Consider the following 20,406-nt stretch of genomic DNA (forward strand, 5'->3'; position numbering starts at 1 on the left):
AATGAAACTGATGCAAGGGCGTAGATGGAAAATGATATTGATGCTACAGGGTTTTCTGTTAAATGAAAATGAAATTGTGAATGTAAAAGAAACTGAAGCGCCTAAAAATGATATGGACGAAGACAACGACGAAGAAAATGACATCAACACCGGGCCTACGCATGCTGAGGCATTCACCGTGCTAGAGAATGTGATGGCTTGGTACGAACAAACTGAATACTGTCCAACTCAACTACACTTGCTAAAAAGAGAGAGTGCAAAGAACGAAGTTCAAAAATGGTGCAGCAAAAAATAAGTAATCATTTTCGTTAAAGCCTATACATATATGTTATTGTGGCTGAATATTCCATTTGTTTTGTTACCTATGAATAAAAATGTGTAAGGTTCAACTTAGTGATTTTATTTTTAAACTTACAAAACTTTTTTTTTTTTCTTTTTTTTTGTCTCCAAAACAGTATTTTTGATAAGTTCGAAAATACGAACAAATCAGAAGTCTGAACTACCACCGGTCCCAATTAGTTTGAATTATCGACGCTTTACTGTATATGTAAAAGTCCAGGAGACTTACACAAATATTTTATAGTTCCCCACTAAAAAAAAAAAAAAAAAGTGAAGAAGAAATCGTAAAATGTCTGTGAAATAAAGAAGCAATTATTTCTCTATCTAGCATACAGACTGTGTGCTTTTTTATCTAACTGAAAATTATTTACTTATATAAAAAAGAGCATAATAAAATATATCAATATGACACATTTTGAATAACTCTTTTATTTATATACTGATGATATATGCGATAACTAACAGGATACAAGTGCTGATAGCATTTGACAAGAACAGTGATATATCATCATACCTTTGAAATGCTGAGAATGACATCTTATTTATATATTTTGAAGGTTAAAAATGTTTAAAATGCAAAGTTTCATTAATCAAACCAGCTGAATGTTAAAGTAAATGGGATATTGATAACCACACAATTACTTCCATGTTATGTCAAAGAAACTTGGTGATAATATACTTGTAGAAATGTATATAAAACACCTTTCAAGAAATAAACATTAAAAAACATAACCAAATATGTAAGATTAAATGAAATCCATTACTTACTCTCTCTTTTAGTATTTGATTTTTACATTCATGCTTCTTTCTTTATAGGGCATTTTGTGTATACTAACTATATAACTATCTATTTCATTTGACATAGTATGGAAATAATCATGCAATAGTAATTAATATCCGTGTACTTTAGTGCTCAGTAGAGATAATGGTTAATGGAACTTTGCTCATATTTTTCAAACTAGGAGAAGTTTTGTAAGAAAACTTCCAAATTTATTTTCTAGATATATGTTTTAAACTATTAAATATATACAGGAAATTAACCATGCCTTAAATAAAACTTACTTGTTTCATTACAGTATACAAGTTTTCCTGTTTTACGTCGAGTACTATCCTTATTCCTTTATCTAGATTTCTTGTGCCTTCCTTAAGTACAGTCTTCTCATGAGTTTTTTTAATCCACCAAAACAGCTCACGATATGGCTTGCCATATTCAAACTGATACAGCTTTACTCTCCAGTCTCTTTCGTGAGATTCTTTTAAGAAATCTTGCAGACGAATAATGCCTCAGAAAAATAAAATACAACGTTATTAGACAATCTCACAAATATATCTTTGCACTTTGTATGCCCATTGTATGTGGATGATGCATGCATACAATGGGGTACACTTGTCCAATTAATTTATATAACAGTATGTTTGTCCAATTAATTTATATAACAGATAAGCAATATTAAAAAATTTAATGCTTGTTCTTCCAATAATTTATGCCATACATGACTGTCGTTGTTTTTAAGGAAAATGGAATTTTTCTTGTATCTAAAGGCACTAAGACTGTGAACCTTCAGTATACTGTCTGAAAAATGCACAATTTCTATGGTCAGTGTGCCTCTTCTGCTGAATCAAAGCCTGAGTTTGGGGTGGGAGGAGGAGCTGCACCATGCAACCCTCACCCAAGACCAGCTAGCTCTCTCATAATGTGAAAAAAACCAAGCTGTTCTTCCACAATTTAGAAGAACAGCAGTTTTAATCACTCAAGGAACCATGTATGAAATTTTATAGTTAACACAACAAAATCCCATGGTTAAAAGTACAGAAACTGTCATGTGGCATTTATCTAGTGATGATGTTCACCACTCCAAGAACTTGTCTAGATTTATGTTTCATACTGTATAAATACATAACATCAGTAAATACCTTATTCTACTATTGATATATATATATATATCACACTAAGTTTGGTTTAAAGAACTTGGTTCAGTTATCTTTAATCAAAAATTGTAGTCTTTTTCAACTAAGTATTAATTCTGAAAGTAGCATTAGTGCAGCACATCTACTGACTGATGTATCTCTCAGATTTGCATTTTAAGGAAAGTGCTCAGATGTTTCAATGCTGATAACAGATCTGAACTACATTTTAATGGAAATTTTGAGAGTTACTTGAAATTACTCTAACACATCAGAATTTTTTACAAATAAAAAAAAATAATAAAAATATTGGTGGAGGTGCTTCTGGTTTATTTTGTATTTTTACAGATTTTACAAATAAGCTTTTTTTTTTTTAATGAGAAATACTGATAAACATTTGTAAAAAGAGAAAAAGGCTAAGGCTATGTCCTCCCAACAAGCACAGATGGTTGTAAATTGGAATACTAGACTGGATTAAACTTGTACTTTTTTGACTTGCTGATGCATTAGTTTTAGTGGCTGTTCCTCTTTTTGGCATCCAGCAATACTTGGCCATCACACTAACATTCCATCCCTCCTGGTACATTTTTTTCCATTTATTTTATATTCCTGATAGAATGTTTCCCCTGCTCTTCACTTAAATTATCTTAATTTTCTGAAAAATAGTTGAGAAATGACAGTGCAAAAGGTGTACCTTAACATCATATTGCGGCTACTTTTCTGACCTCCAGCATGTTTCTCATGGTTGTCTCATAATCTCAGTGTTTATTGTTCCCCAGAAAATTGTGTACCACATTTTTAAAGCCGATCCAACCATCTCTTTCAGTTTGGTTCATGGATCCTTCAAATACAGAGTCTAGCAGCAGCAGTGTGCAGATTTGAAATCCAACAAAAATTCCAGCTTTAGTTTTTTCATATGTAAGCAATATGAATTTAATGCTTGAAACAATTTCCTTCTTTATTCAGGGCTTGGATGAGCTGTTTCATTAATCTGAGTTTTATATTCAGAAGAAGTAATGGTACTTGTTTTGATCTAATAGTGGCTTGTCTTGAACATTCTTTGAACATAGTGTCAGAGACTGTCTTGGTAGCCACACTTTCCTTTCCCAACATTCACTTCTTGCTTGATATATCCCACTTGCACAGAAAGTAAGGCATTTTTGTGTAGCCAAGTTGTTGCCAAGTAACAAACCAAAACTTTAAAATCTCCACACTCTAGCCAAATGTGATCCTTGTACTGAATTTTTTCCAAAAGAAGAGGCTTAACATTTTCATAGTTTCTTTAAGTGAGCTGAAAAGCAGCGGTCACAGTTTTTAGCTACAGGATACTTGTTGCATAATTGTTTCAATTATGAAGGAGAACTTCTTTGAAGCTTTTCTCTGATGAGTCAATAAATAGCCTCTACTATGTAGCTGCAGGAATGCTATTGCAATATATCATTGAGCCTTCTTTAGGAAAATGAAGAACCAATTCTTTTTTCATGTCTATACTATGAAAAGACTGTTCCTGGGCCCAGCAAATCCTTGGATTTAGTGCTTACCCTAAAAACTTCTCAGACCTTTTGGCAGATTTAAATCTCATGAAATCATCTTTTATTTTGTGTAAACAGCTATAGTCCAGAATTGTAAATTTCTTTATCACAATAGTTTATGTCAACTCCTCTAGATCACAAATATCAGATGTGGTACCTAATGGTCCAAGAAAAACTGGTTGAGATGGCAACTTAGTTCAGGTATACAGGGAATTGGCCTTACAGCTAAAGTAACGATGTTGGGGCACACAATTCTCTGTTTGTTCTTTGCTTTATAATGTGCTAGATTTATAGAACAAAAGTAGCAGTCATTAATATGATCTATGCCACATGTAGCCTCTACACCATGCGAATGGCAAATGTCATGGCTTTCTTTTTATCATATTTCCACAACTGCAATCCCTCCAACTTGGTCATTTAATTCCAAAATATGCAGCAAATAAAATTTTCACGAATGATGTTATACCTGTTGGCCCAGGATATAACATCCAAGTCTTTGTTTTGCCACAACATAATTATCACAAATGTAACAAAATATACAGCCACTCCCCGACTTACATAAGCATTAGCATTAGCATTAGTAGAGGCATATGATGCAAGAAAGCAAGCTTATTCAGCATCAGCCAAAAAAAAAAAAAAAAACAACACACACCACTCCCATTTCACCCCTCCGTTCGTTCGAAATACCTGTCCAGTTGAGCTTTAAATTTGTTTAGGCTATCAACTTCAACAACAAGTGATGGAAGTCGATTCCACCAACCAACCACCCGCTGGCCAAAGGCAAATTTCCGCACATCTATCCGACATCCGTCCTTCCTCAATTTGAATTTATGCCCTCTGAGCTGATTATTCTGAGCAAGATGAAGAATCCCATTGGCATTGAGCATGCTCAAACCATTCAAAGCCTTATACACCTCTATCAGATCACCTCTCCGGTGCCTAGTCTCCAGACTCTGTAATTTGCAAAACTTAAGCCTTTCTTCGTAAGAGCAACCCTTTGTTCCATTCACTAATCTTGTTGCCCTTCTCTGTACCCGTTCCAGCAGCTCCACATCCTTCCTGAAATGAGGCCTCCAGACCTGTATACAGTACTCAAGATGTGGCCTAACCATTGCCTTATACAAGGGAATAATCACCTCCTTATCCCTGCTAGAAAAATTCCTCTTTATCATTGACAAGACACCATGAGCTACTCTTGCAGCTCGTCTGCACTGCTCAGAGAACTTCATATCTGCCTGCACAATTATCCCCAGATCCTTTTCATTCTCCACCACTGTCAGTGTAGTACCACAGAGTTGATACGTTGCTCTGGGGTTACTGTTTCCCATATGTAGTACTTTACATTTGTCAATGTTAAACTTCATTTGCCACCTCTCAGCCCATCTGTTCAACCTTTCCAGATCCTGTTGCAGCAGCATAGCGTCAGTAGTGTCCTTAACAACCCTGCCAACCTTTGTATCATCTGCAAACTTGGACATTAAACTTGATATCCCATCATCAATATCATTCATAAACACCGAAAACAACAACGGACCCAACACTGAACCCTGAGGAACTCCACTAATAACATTAGTCCATGTTGAGCAGTGTCCATTGATTACCACTCTCTGTCTTCTGCCACTCAACCATCCCCTTATCCATAGCAGCAATTTGCCTCCAATGCCACACTGCTCCAATTTGTGCAGCAGTCTTCCATGTGCAACAGTATCAAAAGCCTTTCTAAGATCCAAATATATAATATCAAAGTTATTCCCTGCATCCAGTTCTTTTGTGACTACATCATAGTATCCAATCAAATTGGTCAGGCAAGACCTGCCCTTAACAAAACCATGCTGCGTCTGAGCTATAACTGAATTCTTGTCTAGATGATCCTGCAGTGCTTCTTTAACCAGTGCCTCCATTAATTTACCTGGAACAGAAGTTAAACTAACAGGTCTATAATTACTTGTGTCAGCCTTTGATCCTCCTTTGTGAATTGGGGTTACATTTGCACATCTCCAGTCTATGGGTACCTCCCCTGAGTCCAAAGAAGCTCTCATAATTATGGCTAGGGGCTTGCTTACTTCCTTTGCTGTCTCCTTTAATATAACTGGATAGATCCCATCCACCCCAGGTGCCTTTTTTATGTTTATCCTCAACAATCTCTCCTCCACTTTCCTCTCAGTTATTACAAAATCATCCAGCTCACTGCCAATGTTTACTTTACCTACATCATTCTCCTTCCTGAATAACTCCTCATGCGTGAATGTAGATGCAAAATACTCGTTTAAATTGTTAGCCACCTGAGCAGGATCCTCAACTGTTGAACCATCAATATCCAGTGGACCAATCTGATTCATCCCTTTCCTTCTTGAGTTTAAATATGTAAAGAACTCTTTTCTGTGTTTCTTTGCATCCTTTGCCAAGGATTTTTCGTAGTCTGCCTTTGCCTGCCTAATCTCCTTTGTGACTTGGTTACAGACCAACTTAATCTATCATAGGCTTCCATGTCACCCATTAATTTGTATGTATCCCATGCATTTTTCTTCTCTGCCACATGTCTCATTAGTTCATCTGACAACCATTTAGGCCTAAACCTTGAACAATATTTCTTAGTTGGTATGTAAAGCCTGGTAGCCTCCAAGATTAGTTCCTTGAATGCCTCCCATTTTAAGTTTGCTGTTGGTAAAATCATCAGTTGGTCCCACTGTATAGAATTTAAATACTGTCTCAGACCATCATAGTCGCCTTTACGAAAACAAAAACCCTTCCCTTTACCTCTGATGGTAGTTACCTCCTTGAGTAAATCCCACTTCAACACACTGTGATCACTGCCACCTAGTGGTTCATTTACCTGCAGATTCTTAATGCATGAAGAATCACTACTGATAATCAGATCAAGAGTATTGCTCCCTCTTGTTGCCTCACGAACATGCTGATGTAGAAAACAATCATCCAATAAATCCACAAAAGCCTTGCTAGTGTGCGAGTGACCAACCCACAAATTCCAGTCAATATCTGGGAAATTAAAATCCCCCATTATAAGACACTCTGATTTACTGGCCCACTCTATTTCCTTGTACAATATCTTATTATACTCATCAGAGTCATTAGGCCTATAGCACACTCCTACTCTCAATTTTGATTTTCCTATGTTATGCTTATTAGCATTAGCATTAGTAGAGGCATATGATGCAAGAAAGCAAGCTTATTCAGCATCAGCCAAAAAAAAAAAAAAAAAAAAAAAAAAAACAACCACTACTCCCATTTCACCCCTCAATTCGTTCGAAATACCTGTCCAGCTGAGCCTTAAATTTGTTTAGGCTATCAACTTCCACAACAAGCGATGGAAGTCTATTCCACAAACCAACTGCCCGCAGGCTAAAGGCGAATTTCCGCACATCTATCCGACATCCGTCCTTCCTCAATTTGAATTTATGCCCTCTCAGGTGATTATTCTGAGCAAGAGGAAGAATCCCATCGGCATTGAGCATGCTCAAGCCATTCAAAGCCTTGTACACCTCTATCAGATCACCTCGGCGATGCCTAGTCTCCAGGCTCTGTAATTTGCAAAACTTAAGCCTTTCTTCGTAAGAGCAACCCTTTGTTCCATTCACTAATCTTGTTGCCCTTCTCTGTACTCGTTCCAGCAGCTCTACATCCTTCTTGAAATGAGGCCTCCAGACCTGTATACAGTACTCAAGGTGTGGCCTGACCAATGCCTTATACAAGGGAATAATCACATCCCTGTCCCTGCTAGAAAAATTCCTGTATATCATTGACAAGACACCATGAGCTACTCTTGCAGCTCGTCTGCGCTGCTCAGAGAACTTCATATCTGCCTGCACAATTACCCCCAGGTCCTTTTCATTCTCTACCACTGTCAGCGTAGTACCACAGAGTTGATACGTTGATCTGGGGTTACTGTTTCCCATATGTAGTACTTTACATTTGTCAATGTTAAACTTCATTTGCCACCTCTCAGCCCATCTGCTCAACCTTTCCAGATCCTGTTGCAGCAGCATAGTATCAGTAGTGTCCTTAACAACCCTGCCAACCTTTGTATCGTCTGCAAACTTGGACGTTAAGCCTGATACACCATCATCAATATCATTTATAAATACAGAAAACAACAATGGACCCAACACTGAACCCTGAGGAACTCCACTAATAACATTAGTCCACGTTGAGCAGTGTCCATTGATTACCACTCTCTGTCTTCTGCCACTCAACCATCCCTTTATCTATAGCAGCAATTTGCCTCGAATGCCACACTTCTCCAATTTGTGCAGCAGTCTTCCATGCGCAACAGTATCAAAAGCCTTTCTAAGATCCAAATATATAATATCAAAGTTATTCCCTGCATCCAGTTCTTTTGTGACTACATCATAGTATCCAATCAAATTGGTCAGACAAGACCTGCCCTTAACAAACCCATGCTGTGTCTGAGCTATAACTGAATTCTTGTCCAGATGATCCTGCAGTGCTTCTTTAACCAGTGCCTCCATTAATTTTCCTGGAACCGAAGTTAAACTAACAGGTCTATAATTACTTGTGTCAGCCTTTGATCCTCCTTTGTGAATTGGGGTTACATTTGCACATCTCCAGTCCATGGGTACCTCCCCTGAGTCCAAAGAAGCTCTCATAATTATGGCTAGGGGTTTGCTTACTTCCTTTGCTGCCTCCTTTAATATAACTGGATAGATCCCATCCACCCCGGGTGCCTTTTTTATGTTTATCCTCAACAATTTCTCCTCCACTTTCCTCTCAGTTATTAGAAAATCATCTAGCTCACTGCCAATGTTTACTTCACCTACGACATTCCCCTTCCTGAATAACTCCTCATGTGTGAATGTAGATGCAAAATACTCGTTTAGATTGTTAGCCACCTGAGCTGGATCCTCAACTGTTGAACCATCAACATCCAGTGGACCAATCTGATTCATCCCTTTCCTTCTTGAGTTTAAATAGGTAAAGAACTCTTTTCTGTTTTTCTTTGCATCCTTTGCCAAGGATTTCTCATAATCTGCCTTTGCCTGCCTAATCTCCTTTGTGACTTGGTTACAGACCAACCTATAGCTATCATAGGCTTCCACGTCACCCATTAATTTGTATGTATCCCATGCATTTTTCTTCTCTGCCATATGTCTCATTAGTTCACCTGACAACCATTTAGGCCTGAACCTTGAACAATATTTCTTGGTTGGTATGTAAAGCCTGGTAGCTTCTAAGATTAGTTCCTTGAATGCTTCCCATTTTGAATTTGCTGTTGGTAACATCATCAGTTGGTCCCACTGTATAGAATTTAAATACTGTCTCAGACCATCATAGTCGCCTTTACGAAAGCAAAAACCCTTCCCTTTACCTCTGATGGTAGTTACCTCCTTGAGTAAATCCCACTTCAGCACACTGTGATCACTGCCACCCAGTGGTTCATTTATCTGCAGATTCCCAATGCATGAAGAATCACTACTGATAATCAGATCAAGAGTATTACTCCCTCTAGTTGCCTCCCGAACATGCTGGTGTAGAAAACAATCATCCAATAAATCCACAAAAGCCTTGCTAGTGTCTGAGTGACCAACCCACAAATTCCAGTCAATATCTGGGAAATTAAAATCCCCCATTATAAGACTCTCTGATTTACTGGCCCATTCTATTTCCCTGTACAGTATCTTATTATACTCATCAGAGTCATTAGGCCTATAGCACACTCCTACTCTCAATTTTGATTTACCTATGCTTATGTCACACCAAACTGACTCAACACTGCACTGTCCAGCGATGTCAACTGGCTTCACTTCCTTGGATTTTATGTGTTTTTTAACTAATAGCATAACCCCTCCTCCCTTCCTATCCTGTCTATCCTTTCTGTAGACGTTGTACTCCCCAAATTCCAGTTCTGCATTCCTTATATCTGTGTGACACCACGTCTCTGATATCCCAACAATATCTGCCTTTGATGTTTTGAGTAATACCTCAAATTCATCAAATTTATTTACTAAACTCCTAGCATTAGTGTACACGCAAGTATACATGCACCTGTTTCTATTCTTAGCTACCCTAACACCACACATGTGTTTACTTGTACCGCAATGACTTCCAGCAGTCTCTGAAATATCCTGCATCTTGTTTTTCAGGCTTCTGCTCATTCCAATAGAAGCAGTGCAAGAATCTCTTTCACCTCTGCCAGTGGCTACTGTTAATCCATTAGTCTTTGTCTCCCCCCCAAGCTAGCAGTTTTCCGACCCACCTAACACTTAACAGTGAGGTAATTTTTCTTGGTGATTTTAATGTTCACAACTCCAGCTGGCTTCTGTTTTCTAGTCACACTGACCCAGCTGGTCGAGGTGCTGAGGCATTTGCAATTACTAATGACCTTACACAGATTGTTCATTTACCTACAAGAATACCAGACAATCCTAACCATACAGCCAACACGCTTCATCTTTTTCTCACAAACAACCCTTCTAAGTACACGGTTGAAGTGAGTGGTCCTTTAGGCACCCCAGATCATAACTTGGTGATTGTCTCTTCTCCAATGGAGCCTTTATCTCATGGCTATTCCCAACCTCATATTGTTTGGGATTACAAGAATGCAAAATGGGATGACCTGCGAGATTTCTTTTCTTCTTTTTCCTTGGTTGGATCACTGTTTCAAAACTTCTGATGTCAATGTTTGCTCAGATGTGTCCGCAAAATTATTCTTGTAGGAATGGAATCCTTTATTCCACACTCAACTTTAAAATCTGGTCCTTTATCTAAACCTTGGTTTTACAATAAATGTGTTAAGGCTGTTCAAGAGAAGAACGTTGCATATCCTAATTGGCTTGTTTCCAATTCTTCAGTTTCATTTTCTGCCTACACCAAAGCTCGCAACAATTGTAAAGCAGTTATTAATCAGTCCAAACTAGATTTCGAACAAGCTAAGAGTAGAAAACTTGCTTCTTGCCCTAATGGTAGCTGAGCATTCTGGTCTCTTGCCAAAGCTATTGGCCACAACTTTTGCCCATCTCTGTTCCCACCTCTGTCAAAACCAGATGGTTCTGTTGTCACTTCAGCCAAAGATAAAGCTGACCTGCTACTTTATCCTGAACGATGGCAGAAACAAGGAGAAAGTGGATAAACTGATTCAGGAAGTCCTATACATTAAGAGTTAGTTATTTGGAGCATTAGCAACTAAGGCCATATTGTTCCGGGAATATGCGGTGGTCATTCCTTGACCTTTCCACATCCTCCGTATTTGGTGGGGACGGGCTCGAACCCCGGTCTAATCAAGAAGCATGTGCTACGCACTGCTGCTCCTTCCCACCTGGCTACGGAGGCGCCTATACATACATTAAGACCCAGGAAATGTGTGTGAGAATGGGAATAGGCTTTAATAGATTGAAAAACAATCTGAGATACAAGAAACTATGTGGCAGTTGAGCTCCATAAATGTTAATACCAGACTACAAAGAGCAGAGAGTGTAAGCTTGTGCTAACAGGTGATGTCCATGGCATGGATTACGGAAATGCAAGTATATAAGGAGATACCACCTGTCTCTTCCATCTGTCATTGTGGAAGTTGATAGGTTGAATAAATTTAAGGAGGAACTGGACAGGCATTTGGAGGGAATGGTGTGATTTTTTTTTTTTTTTTTTTTGGCTGATGCTGCATAAGCTCATATACTTGCTTTCTTGCATCACATGCCACTACTACTACTACTACTACTACTACCACCTTAAGAGATGAGGAGGTCTTGTTCACTAATATTCTGATTTTTCAATCAGTGTATAAACTCAATGCAAGTTGACTACAGAGTTTTCTCACACAAGCGGTTTTATGAGAGAGGATGTGAAGCATTCAAGTTGGTGGGTGGAGAACCAATGCCAGATACTCTGAGACACAGGTTTTGAGAACAAGTGGAGAAATGCCAACAGGAATGGCGACTTCTTGGACTTCAAGATTTTGTATAAGTCTTCTAATATCCTTCTACTGGAAGACCACAAGAGGTATTGAGTGGAATGTATCTGGTATAGTAGAAAGTGATTTACCAAGTTCAATGGAAAAGGTCAGAAGAAAAGCAGAATGCTAATTAGTCAGCTTTAGCTTTTACTAAGGATGAAACAGATCCTTCAAGTTGTAACAGAGGTGAAAGTATGAATGGACAGGGGCTGCAGCCAATAACTTTGTATAGAAACCAGAAGGCTTGATTACCATTTGGCCATTGAAGAAAGTTTCCTACTCTTAGCCTATTAAGAATCCAGTTTGGATTGATTAATAACATTTTACAACTGTTTTAAGTTTAATGTAAGCAAAAAATGAAGCTAGAGATTTGGATCCAATTGCAATATGCAATGTCCTTATCTTGAATAACCTCAGCACATTTAATGGAAAACCAAGGTTTAGATAAAGTATGAAATTTCAGGATGGAATGAGGAATAAAGGATTTCATTCCTATAAGAATAATTTTACTCACACGATATTAGAAAATATTTTAATTGTATGATTTAAAAGAGTAATCAAACTATAAAAAAGAGGAATAGAAATGCCATAAATAATCCCATTTGGAATTCTTGTAATGCCAAAGAACACAAAGCTGAGAATGGCCTTGGAAGAGAGGCTCTACTGAAGAAAACTATCACAAACTGCATACTTTGGAGGGTTATTGGTGCAGAAAAGATCAACAGTGTTGGGTTGGTGTGTGGTTAGAATTTTCTAATATTCTAGTAAGTAAATGAATAAGTTGTGTAAAGTCATTAGTAACTGCAAAAGTCTCAGCTTCCCTACTTACTAGACTCATGCAACTAGAAAATTGAAACCAGCTTTCCTAACAGTGAACTCAAAAATCAGTTCACTGTTAAGAAAGTTAAATAGGAGAAAGTCATGTTTCTAAGAAAGGAAGTCAAAGAATTCCAAGTGAATAGTGGAGCTTTGAGAATGACAGAGGCAATGGATGAATTTAACAATATGGGGTAAAGAGATTTTTAAGAGTCTCCCCCAACACTGAATAAAACTGCCTTAGAAATAAGGAAATTCACACAAACAATATGAAAAATTTAGTCTATGCTTTACTGAGCCAAAAATTCTTGTTCTTTTCTGTGAAATAAAATTTTAGAGGAAAGTAATATTGAAACCAGCATTATATTTATTAGGTTATTTTATTATGTTTCTCATGTTTATTTCTAAGTAAAACTCAATCAGCAAATAAACATGATGAGCCAAAAACTAAGCCTTTTAAGAGTAGATTTTAATTTTTATGTATCAATTTCTATTTTGTTTAATGTATTTTAAAGAGTGCACTTTACTGATATTAAAGATTTTCCTGTTTCCACAAAAGTGGAAAAGGAAAAATCTTTCGTTACTTCACATAAGCAAAACTTTGGCCACACCTCAGAAAAATCAAATAACACAAACTCTTTTAATCCATTCAGAATTAAATTTCAGATTAATTCATATCAAATTGATATAAATAAATTTTTATTTTGACTTTTGGAATTTAATTCTAATCTAGCTTGCGTTATTTTGAAATAATTTTCAATATGGAATTTACAATGGATCATCAGTTAATCAACAATTAATTCCATATGAATAAGTATGTAAGAACATAAAAGCATAAATACTTGCAACCAAGATCAAAATCTGTAAGCCAAAAAAAAAAAACAAATAAATAAGATATATGGACAAGACTGAACTGAACTGAACACCGAAAAATAACATAACTATCTAAGGGTCATAATCTGACAATACCCAGCCCAAGTTCTCTTACATTAATCATTAATTAGATTGTCATTTGAATTTAGAATCATATAAGCAGTTGTTTAGACCACAGTATGAGCTAAGTGATATAGTGCTAAGTAAGGCAGCATAAAAAAATTTTTCAAATTAGTTTTGAGCATTTGTTATTTGAAAATTTCTAGCAGAACCATTGCCCCCCTCCTCACACACACACACACACACACACACACACACACACACACACACACACACACACACACACACACACACACACACACACACACACACACACACACACACACACACACACACACCACAGGGACCCTATATGAATTTTTAGCTAGAGCCTGCTAATTTATAAATTCACTCCTATGTTAGAAACAGTTTTATTTTTGGCACGATCTCAGATAATTTAAGAGATAATGTCTTGCTAATTGTTTAGTTCCATAATAATCAAATTCAAAAACATTTAGAGGAAAATGGATTTAAAATGTTATATTTGAATTTACCTTCATGTTCCTCATATATCAGATAGAAATCTTTCCAACCCCAGAGTGCCACAAGCTCCACATAAGCATGAGCAAGGACCGAAGGCTGTGGATATAAATTAAGTGATAAATCATCCCTCTGAGACTGAATATCCCACCGTGTTTCTACATGGGGTATTTCTAAAGCATCACAAACTGACTGTACATTCATACTAGTTACATCAGACTGTGGACCAAATATTCCAGCAATGCCTGTCTGAAGTAATGAGCATACTATGAAAAAATAAATAAAAATTAGAGGAATCAAACAAAAAATAATAAAAGTGCAAAACATTTGAAAAAAATGTATTAAACAATTGAAGATAACCTTGTAGGAACTAAAAATAAAAATTAAAAAAATTAAAAATATATACTTCAGACACTTGAATGATTCTAAATATTTAGCCAAACTGAATGATTATAAATATTTTAGCTGTTGTTGTTTTTGGGGTTTTTTTTGGTACAAGGGCCTCTTGGGCCATATTGTGCCTGTTCATGATTTGCTTGTCACTATGATCAGTCTATTATACAGATTTATGTGTTTCAAAAAAATAAACAGTTCCTCGAAATTTGCTTCATTGCCAAGAATATGTAACAAGGTTAACAGTTCCTGTAAGTTCCTGTAAGTGAAAGTTGGGAGCTAAAACTTGATTTTCTGATTTTGAATGTTGGGGACATTCAACGAGAATGTGTTTTACAAAAGAAAACTGAGGAGGGTTCTCTCCCATAAGCAAATACAGGTGAGTTGGATGCGAATGACCGATGTGGAGTCTTGCCAGAATTACTTCTTGTCACCTGCTTCTCCTGAAACTAGATGTCCATAGTTGTGGCTCTCTTTTTATCTGCAGCAGTTTATTATTCATATGAATTTTCCAAAGGTGAGACCATTGTTTCCTGCATGCTGTTTTAATGATGGATTTGTAATCGGTGTAGGGCACTTTTAGGTGACTGGAAGAATCCAGAGTTGGGATGTTTAGCAGCATCATCTGCACATTCATTTCCTGAGATGCCGACATGACCAGGGACCCAGCAGAATGTAACCTTCTGGTTGGCTGTTTGACAGTAAAATAATTTGGATTGGATTTCTTTAAGAATGGGATTAGAGGCGGAAAAGATAGATTGAATGGCAGTGATTGTACTTAGAGAGTCGGTATATATCAAAGATTGCTTGATGTGGTGGTTGTTTATGTAATCTAGAGCTAGTTTTATTTTTTTTTTTGGGGGGGGGGGATTTTCCATTTCTATTTATAGCAAATAATTCTGTGGTATAGGTACTGCATTCAGTAGAAAGCTACATAATATGTGCTAAAAATTTAACCATTTAGCACATAATTATGTGTGGCAAAAGTGAATGTATACAACAATTTTTAAAAGTCTAGATAAAATACAATAAAATAAAATTCAACAGAATTCAATAAAAAATCACTCTAAAGGTGAGACCATCTAGGGATTATAAAAAAACATTTACACATAATTTAAAACAACCTTTCTGTCTTACACTACAATCAATGAGGAAAAGAGGAGAGAAAAATAAAAAAAAAAAGGAACACAAGAAACAAAGATATCTTACTGAGATACTATATACACACATACGAGTACACATATGTATATAACCTACAACAGAGTTTTGTGTGCTCCACATTTCTTCTGCCATCCAGATTACTGTTCTAAATGAACTTCACCAAGGCCAATGAATTACTATACTGTGTATCTGGTATTTCAGTTACTGAATGATTGTACATCTGTGTTAGAGTGAAACTATTTTACTTCATTTCCATGTATAGAAATTACATATTTTATAACTATTTCATATGCTTCAAAGCCACTCTTCACTCCTTACAAATCTATATGTGAGGAGACAGGAAAATAGACTGACATTCAGTCTAAAAAGTGCAAATAAAACTGTCATTAAGCTAGAGGCTTAATTTGTTGAAATGTCACTGAACCATTGTCAAAAAATAAATAACTTGAAAAATTTCACGGCTAAGTTAAAGAAAGCCAACATGAGAATCACGGCAAACTTCCCGGACAAACTGGTTTCCCACTACCACAGTTTCTCCCTGCATTCTCGGTTAAACAGATGGTACATGTTATCAGTGGTGGTAGTAGAAATCGATAATGATGTACTGATTAGTTTTTCTCATTATTAAAAGCAGATTATTGGAGTTCATGAGTGTTTTCGTGGCTGAAATTTACTTATGGGTAAATTTCCAGACTACCTCAGTCTTAGGGTGTTTATCTCCCCCCCCCCCCTTCCAGCTGTTTTAAAATAGGAAAATGACTTCTACTGCCACTACCGATAACATGCACCATCTGTAGAAGTTGTTTTCCTATTTTAAAACAGCTGGAAGGGGGAATAAACACCCTATAAGACTGAGGCAGTCTGGAAATTTACCCATAAGTAAATTTCAGCCACGAAGGGCATTATACTCATGAACTCCAATATTCTGCTTTTAATAATGAGAAATAACTAATCAATACATCGTTATCAACTTCTACTGCCACTACCAATAACATGTACCACCTGTTTACCAAGAATGCAGGGAGAAACTGTGGTAGTGGGAAACCAGTTTGTCCAGTAAGTTTCCCGTGGTTCTTGTGTTTTCTTTACCTTCACCAATTTCACTATTCTAATAATTCTACTTTCACTATCATAAGAGAGAAAAAAAGAATATTCATTTAATCAGACAATTATACATATTCTGTTAAACTGACCTTCTTACCATCACCGTTCCTTTTGGTGGAATAAAATACATTATTGCTGGCTGCAATGTATTGTTCGCCCCTCTCTTCATTTACTCTAGCGCTGATTTGTTTTTAAGGTTTACTGATTCGATTGAATCATTTTCATTCTGTATCAGTTTATACATGAGTGTTGTGATAATTTTTTTCACCTTTTTTACACATCAAGTCAGACTTTACTTAGTTTAAAATGGAGTTGTAGTTGTGAAGAGTTGAAGATTAGTATCTAAGTCAGGTGATGAAAACTGCAAGCTTGTAACAGTAACAGGGGATGGTAGTTTGTTAGGTATCTGTTGGTTTTAAGTTGGAATATCATTTGAGTTTACCGCAGTTAAAATCTAAGAACAGCAGAAAATATTACTTAATGCAAAATTATATCTGAATATGCTTATAATGGTGAATGGAACTGATAAATGGTCTACTGTAGCTCTGGCATGGGGGGAGTTCAGGGCATTTGTACTTTTATGGCAGGAATCGGCCATCAAACCAAATTGTGCAATTCAAGTTATCAGGATGTGTATTTTCTTTTGAGTCCCATATCAAGTAAAGGCAAGAAAAGTGATTCTTTGCAAAGGTTAAATATAATCTTTTTAATGAGCATTGCTACTAATGTAATGACAGTAACAATAACAGCTTTAGGAAATCATTAATTTGCTTAGGAAGTTTTATGATATAAAAGTTTGCAATATACATCTCCTTTGACACAGAAGATTGTATAATTTGAACAAAAAAGGTTCACCTAGAGTGCATAAAAGTTAATAGTATTGGTTATTCAACATTAAAAATTTCTTTATTTTTGTTTGAAATAGACGCATTTGTGGAATTTCAATCTGACTTGCTTTGATAAAACTACCATGAAGGAACTTAAGAAATCAGTTTTAACATTAGTGAATATTACTTAATATATGACATTTTTCTAATTTTAATTATAAAAATGTCGAAATAAATATTAGTATACTGAGTACCACATTTTCTGGACAGTAAGACACCCATGTTTCAGGAGGTAAAATTTTGGGAAAAAATATTTTATTGCATGTAACAAACAAATTCCTTAAACAAAATTTCAGTGTAGAACAAAGCTTTTACTCATCACAGAACTCTATAAAATTGTCATTACTGATGATTTGCTCTGAACTTTCTTTTCCTCCAAAGAGTAAATTGCCATCAAAGGCACTGCTGGTTTCACATTTCATGATACACTAGGCAACTGTGTCGTGTTTCATTAATTCCCACAAATTTTTGCTCATTCACACAACTGTGAAACTGTTGTATATTTCAATCAACCTGCTGGTGTAATATTGTGGTCTTGGGGCTCCATCCATTCACTCCCGACACATGAATGCTTTAGAGAGTTTGTTCATTGATATGCCTAGTGACTACAGTTGGCTAAAACATGATGGATATAAAGCTAATTATATGATATCAAGTAAAGGTGAGAAAGATGATTCTTTGCAAAGGTAAAATGATTTTTGTTTGGTTATGTATAATCTTTTTAATGAGCATTAGTAGTAGCAATGACAGCTTTAGGAAATCATTAATTTGCTTAGGAAGTTTAATGATATAAAATTTTGTAATATACACCTGAAGAAAGCTATCAGAATGTTTATTTCAGACACAGCTAGAGATAAATACTGAATGAAGTATTAGTAGGTGAAACCTGTTATAATATAATGCTCGGGGTCCAAAGAATCATATCGCGATATAAGCAGGATCATGTTAGAAAATTCTAGACATTTTTCGGCATTCAAACTTCATACATACTATCGGTTTTACTCATCTCTGTTTTTGTGTGATAATTGCAATACGATGTCTAAGATAAATCACACAAAGAATAAAATCTCTACCATCAAGGGTAAAGGGAAGGGTTTTTACTTTCGTAAAGGTGACTACGGTGGTCTGAGACAGTATTTAAATTCTATATGATGGGACCAACTGATGATGTTACCAACAGCAAATTTTTTTCAAATTTAGCATTTAGCATTAGTAGAGGCATTTGATGCAAGAAAGCAAGCTTATGCAGCATCAGCCAAAAAAAAAAATAACCCACTTCCACTTCACCCCTCTGTTCGTTCAAAATACCTGTCCAGCTGAGCCTTAAACTTATTTAGGCTATCAACCTCCACCACAAGGGATGGAAGTCTGTTCCACCAACCAACCACCCGCTGGCTAAAGGCAAATTTCCGCACGTCTATCCTACATCTGTCTTTCCTCAATTTGAATTTATGCCCTCTCAGGTGATTTTTCTGAGCTAGAGGAAGAATCCCATCAGCATTGAGCATGCTTAAACCATTCAAGGCTTTATACACCTCTATCAGATCACCTCGCTGGTGCCTAGTCTCCAGACACTGTAATTTGCAAAACTTAAGCCTTTCTTCGTAAGAGCACCCCTTTGTTCCATTCACTAATCTTGTTGCCCTTCTCTGTACTCGTTCCAGCAGCTCTACATCCTTCTTGAAATGAGGCCTCCAGACCTGTATACAGTACTCTAGGTGTGGCCTGACCATCGCCTTATACAATGGAATAATCACCTCCTTATCCCTGCTGGAAAAATTCCTGTATATCATTGACAATACTCCATGAGCTACTCTTGCAGCCCGTCTGCACTGCTCAGAGAACTTCATATCTGCCTGCACAACCACCCCCAAGTCCCTTTCATTCTCTACCACTGTCAGTGTAGTACCACAGAGTTGATACGTTGCTCTGGGGTTGCTGTTTCCCATGTGTAGTACTTTACATTTGTCAATGTTAAACTTCATTTGCCACCTCTCAGCCCATCTGCTCAACCTTTCCAGATCCTGTTGCAGCAGCATAGTGTCAGTAGTGTCCTTGACAACCCTGCCAACCTTTGTATCGTCTGCAAACTTGGACATTAAGCCCGATATACCATCATCAATATCATTTATAAATACAGAAAACAATAATGGACCCAACACTGAGCCCTGAGGGACTCCACTAATAACATTAGTCCACGATGAGCAGTGTCCATTGATTACCACTCTCTGTCTTCTACCCCTCAACCACCCCTTTATCCATAGCAGCAATTTGCCTCCAATGTCACACTGCTCCAATTTGTGTAGCAGTCTTCCATGTGCAACAGTATCAAAAGCCTTTCTAAGATCCAAGTATATAATATCAAAGTTATTCCCTGCATCCAGTTCTTTTGTGACTGCATCATAGTATCCAATCAAGTTGGTCAGGCAAGACTTCCCCTTAACAAAACCATGCTGTGTCTGGGCTATAACTGAAGTCTTGTCTAAATGATCCTGCAGTGCTTCTTTAACCAGTGCCTCCATTAATTTTCCTGGAACAGAAGTTAAGCTCACAGGTCTATAATTACTTGTGTCAGCCTTTGATCCTCCTTTGTGAATTGGGGTCACATTTGCACATTTCCAGTCTATGGGTACCTCCCCCGAGTCCAAGGAAGCTCTCATAATTATGGCTAAGGGTTTGCTTACTTCCTTTGCTGCCTCCTTTAATATAACTGGATAGATCCCATCCACCCCGGGTGCCTTTCTTGTGTTTATCTTCAACAGTTTCTCCTCCACTTTACTCTCAGTTATTTCAAGATTCTGTAGCTTACTGCTAGAGTTGAATACTCCTCTGGCATTACCCTCGCTGAATAACTCCTCATGTGTGAATGTCGATGCAAAATATTCATTTA

The 20,406-nt window shown here is 36.8% G+C and overlaps 1 protein-coding gene across 2 annotated transcripts in view; it reads right to left on the reverse strand.

Annotated features, from left to right (window-relative positions):
- The window catches only part of LOC150080953 (glutamate receptor ionotropic, kainate 2-like), a 225,376-nt gene that overhangs the window by 131,648 nt on the left and 73,322 nt on the right, over positions 1–20,406 (reverse strand). For both annotated transcript variants that reach the window (XM_090381164.1, XM_090381165.1), the window contains exons 3-4: positions 13,986–14,237; positions 1,402–1,622 (exon numbers count right to left, since the gene is read on the reverse strand). In XM_090381164.1, the coding sequence (XP_090237290.1) occupies positions 1,402–1,622; positions 13,986–14,237 (473 nt within the window). The remainder of the gene's footprint in view (positions 1–1,401; positions 1,623–13,985; positions 14,238–20,406) is intronic.

This window comes from Mastigoproctus giganteus, chromosome 9, assembly GCF_048544385.1.
Source record: "Mastigoproctus giganteus isolate SK-2022 chromosome 9, ASM4854438v1, whole genome shotgun sequence".
NCBI classification, from domain to species: domain Eukaryota; kingdom Metazoa; phylum Arthropoda; class Arachnida; order Uropygi; family Thelyphonidae; genus Mastigoproctus; species Mastigoproctus giganteus.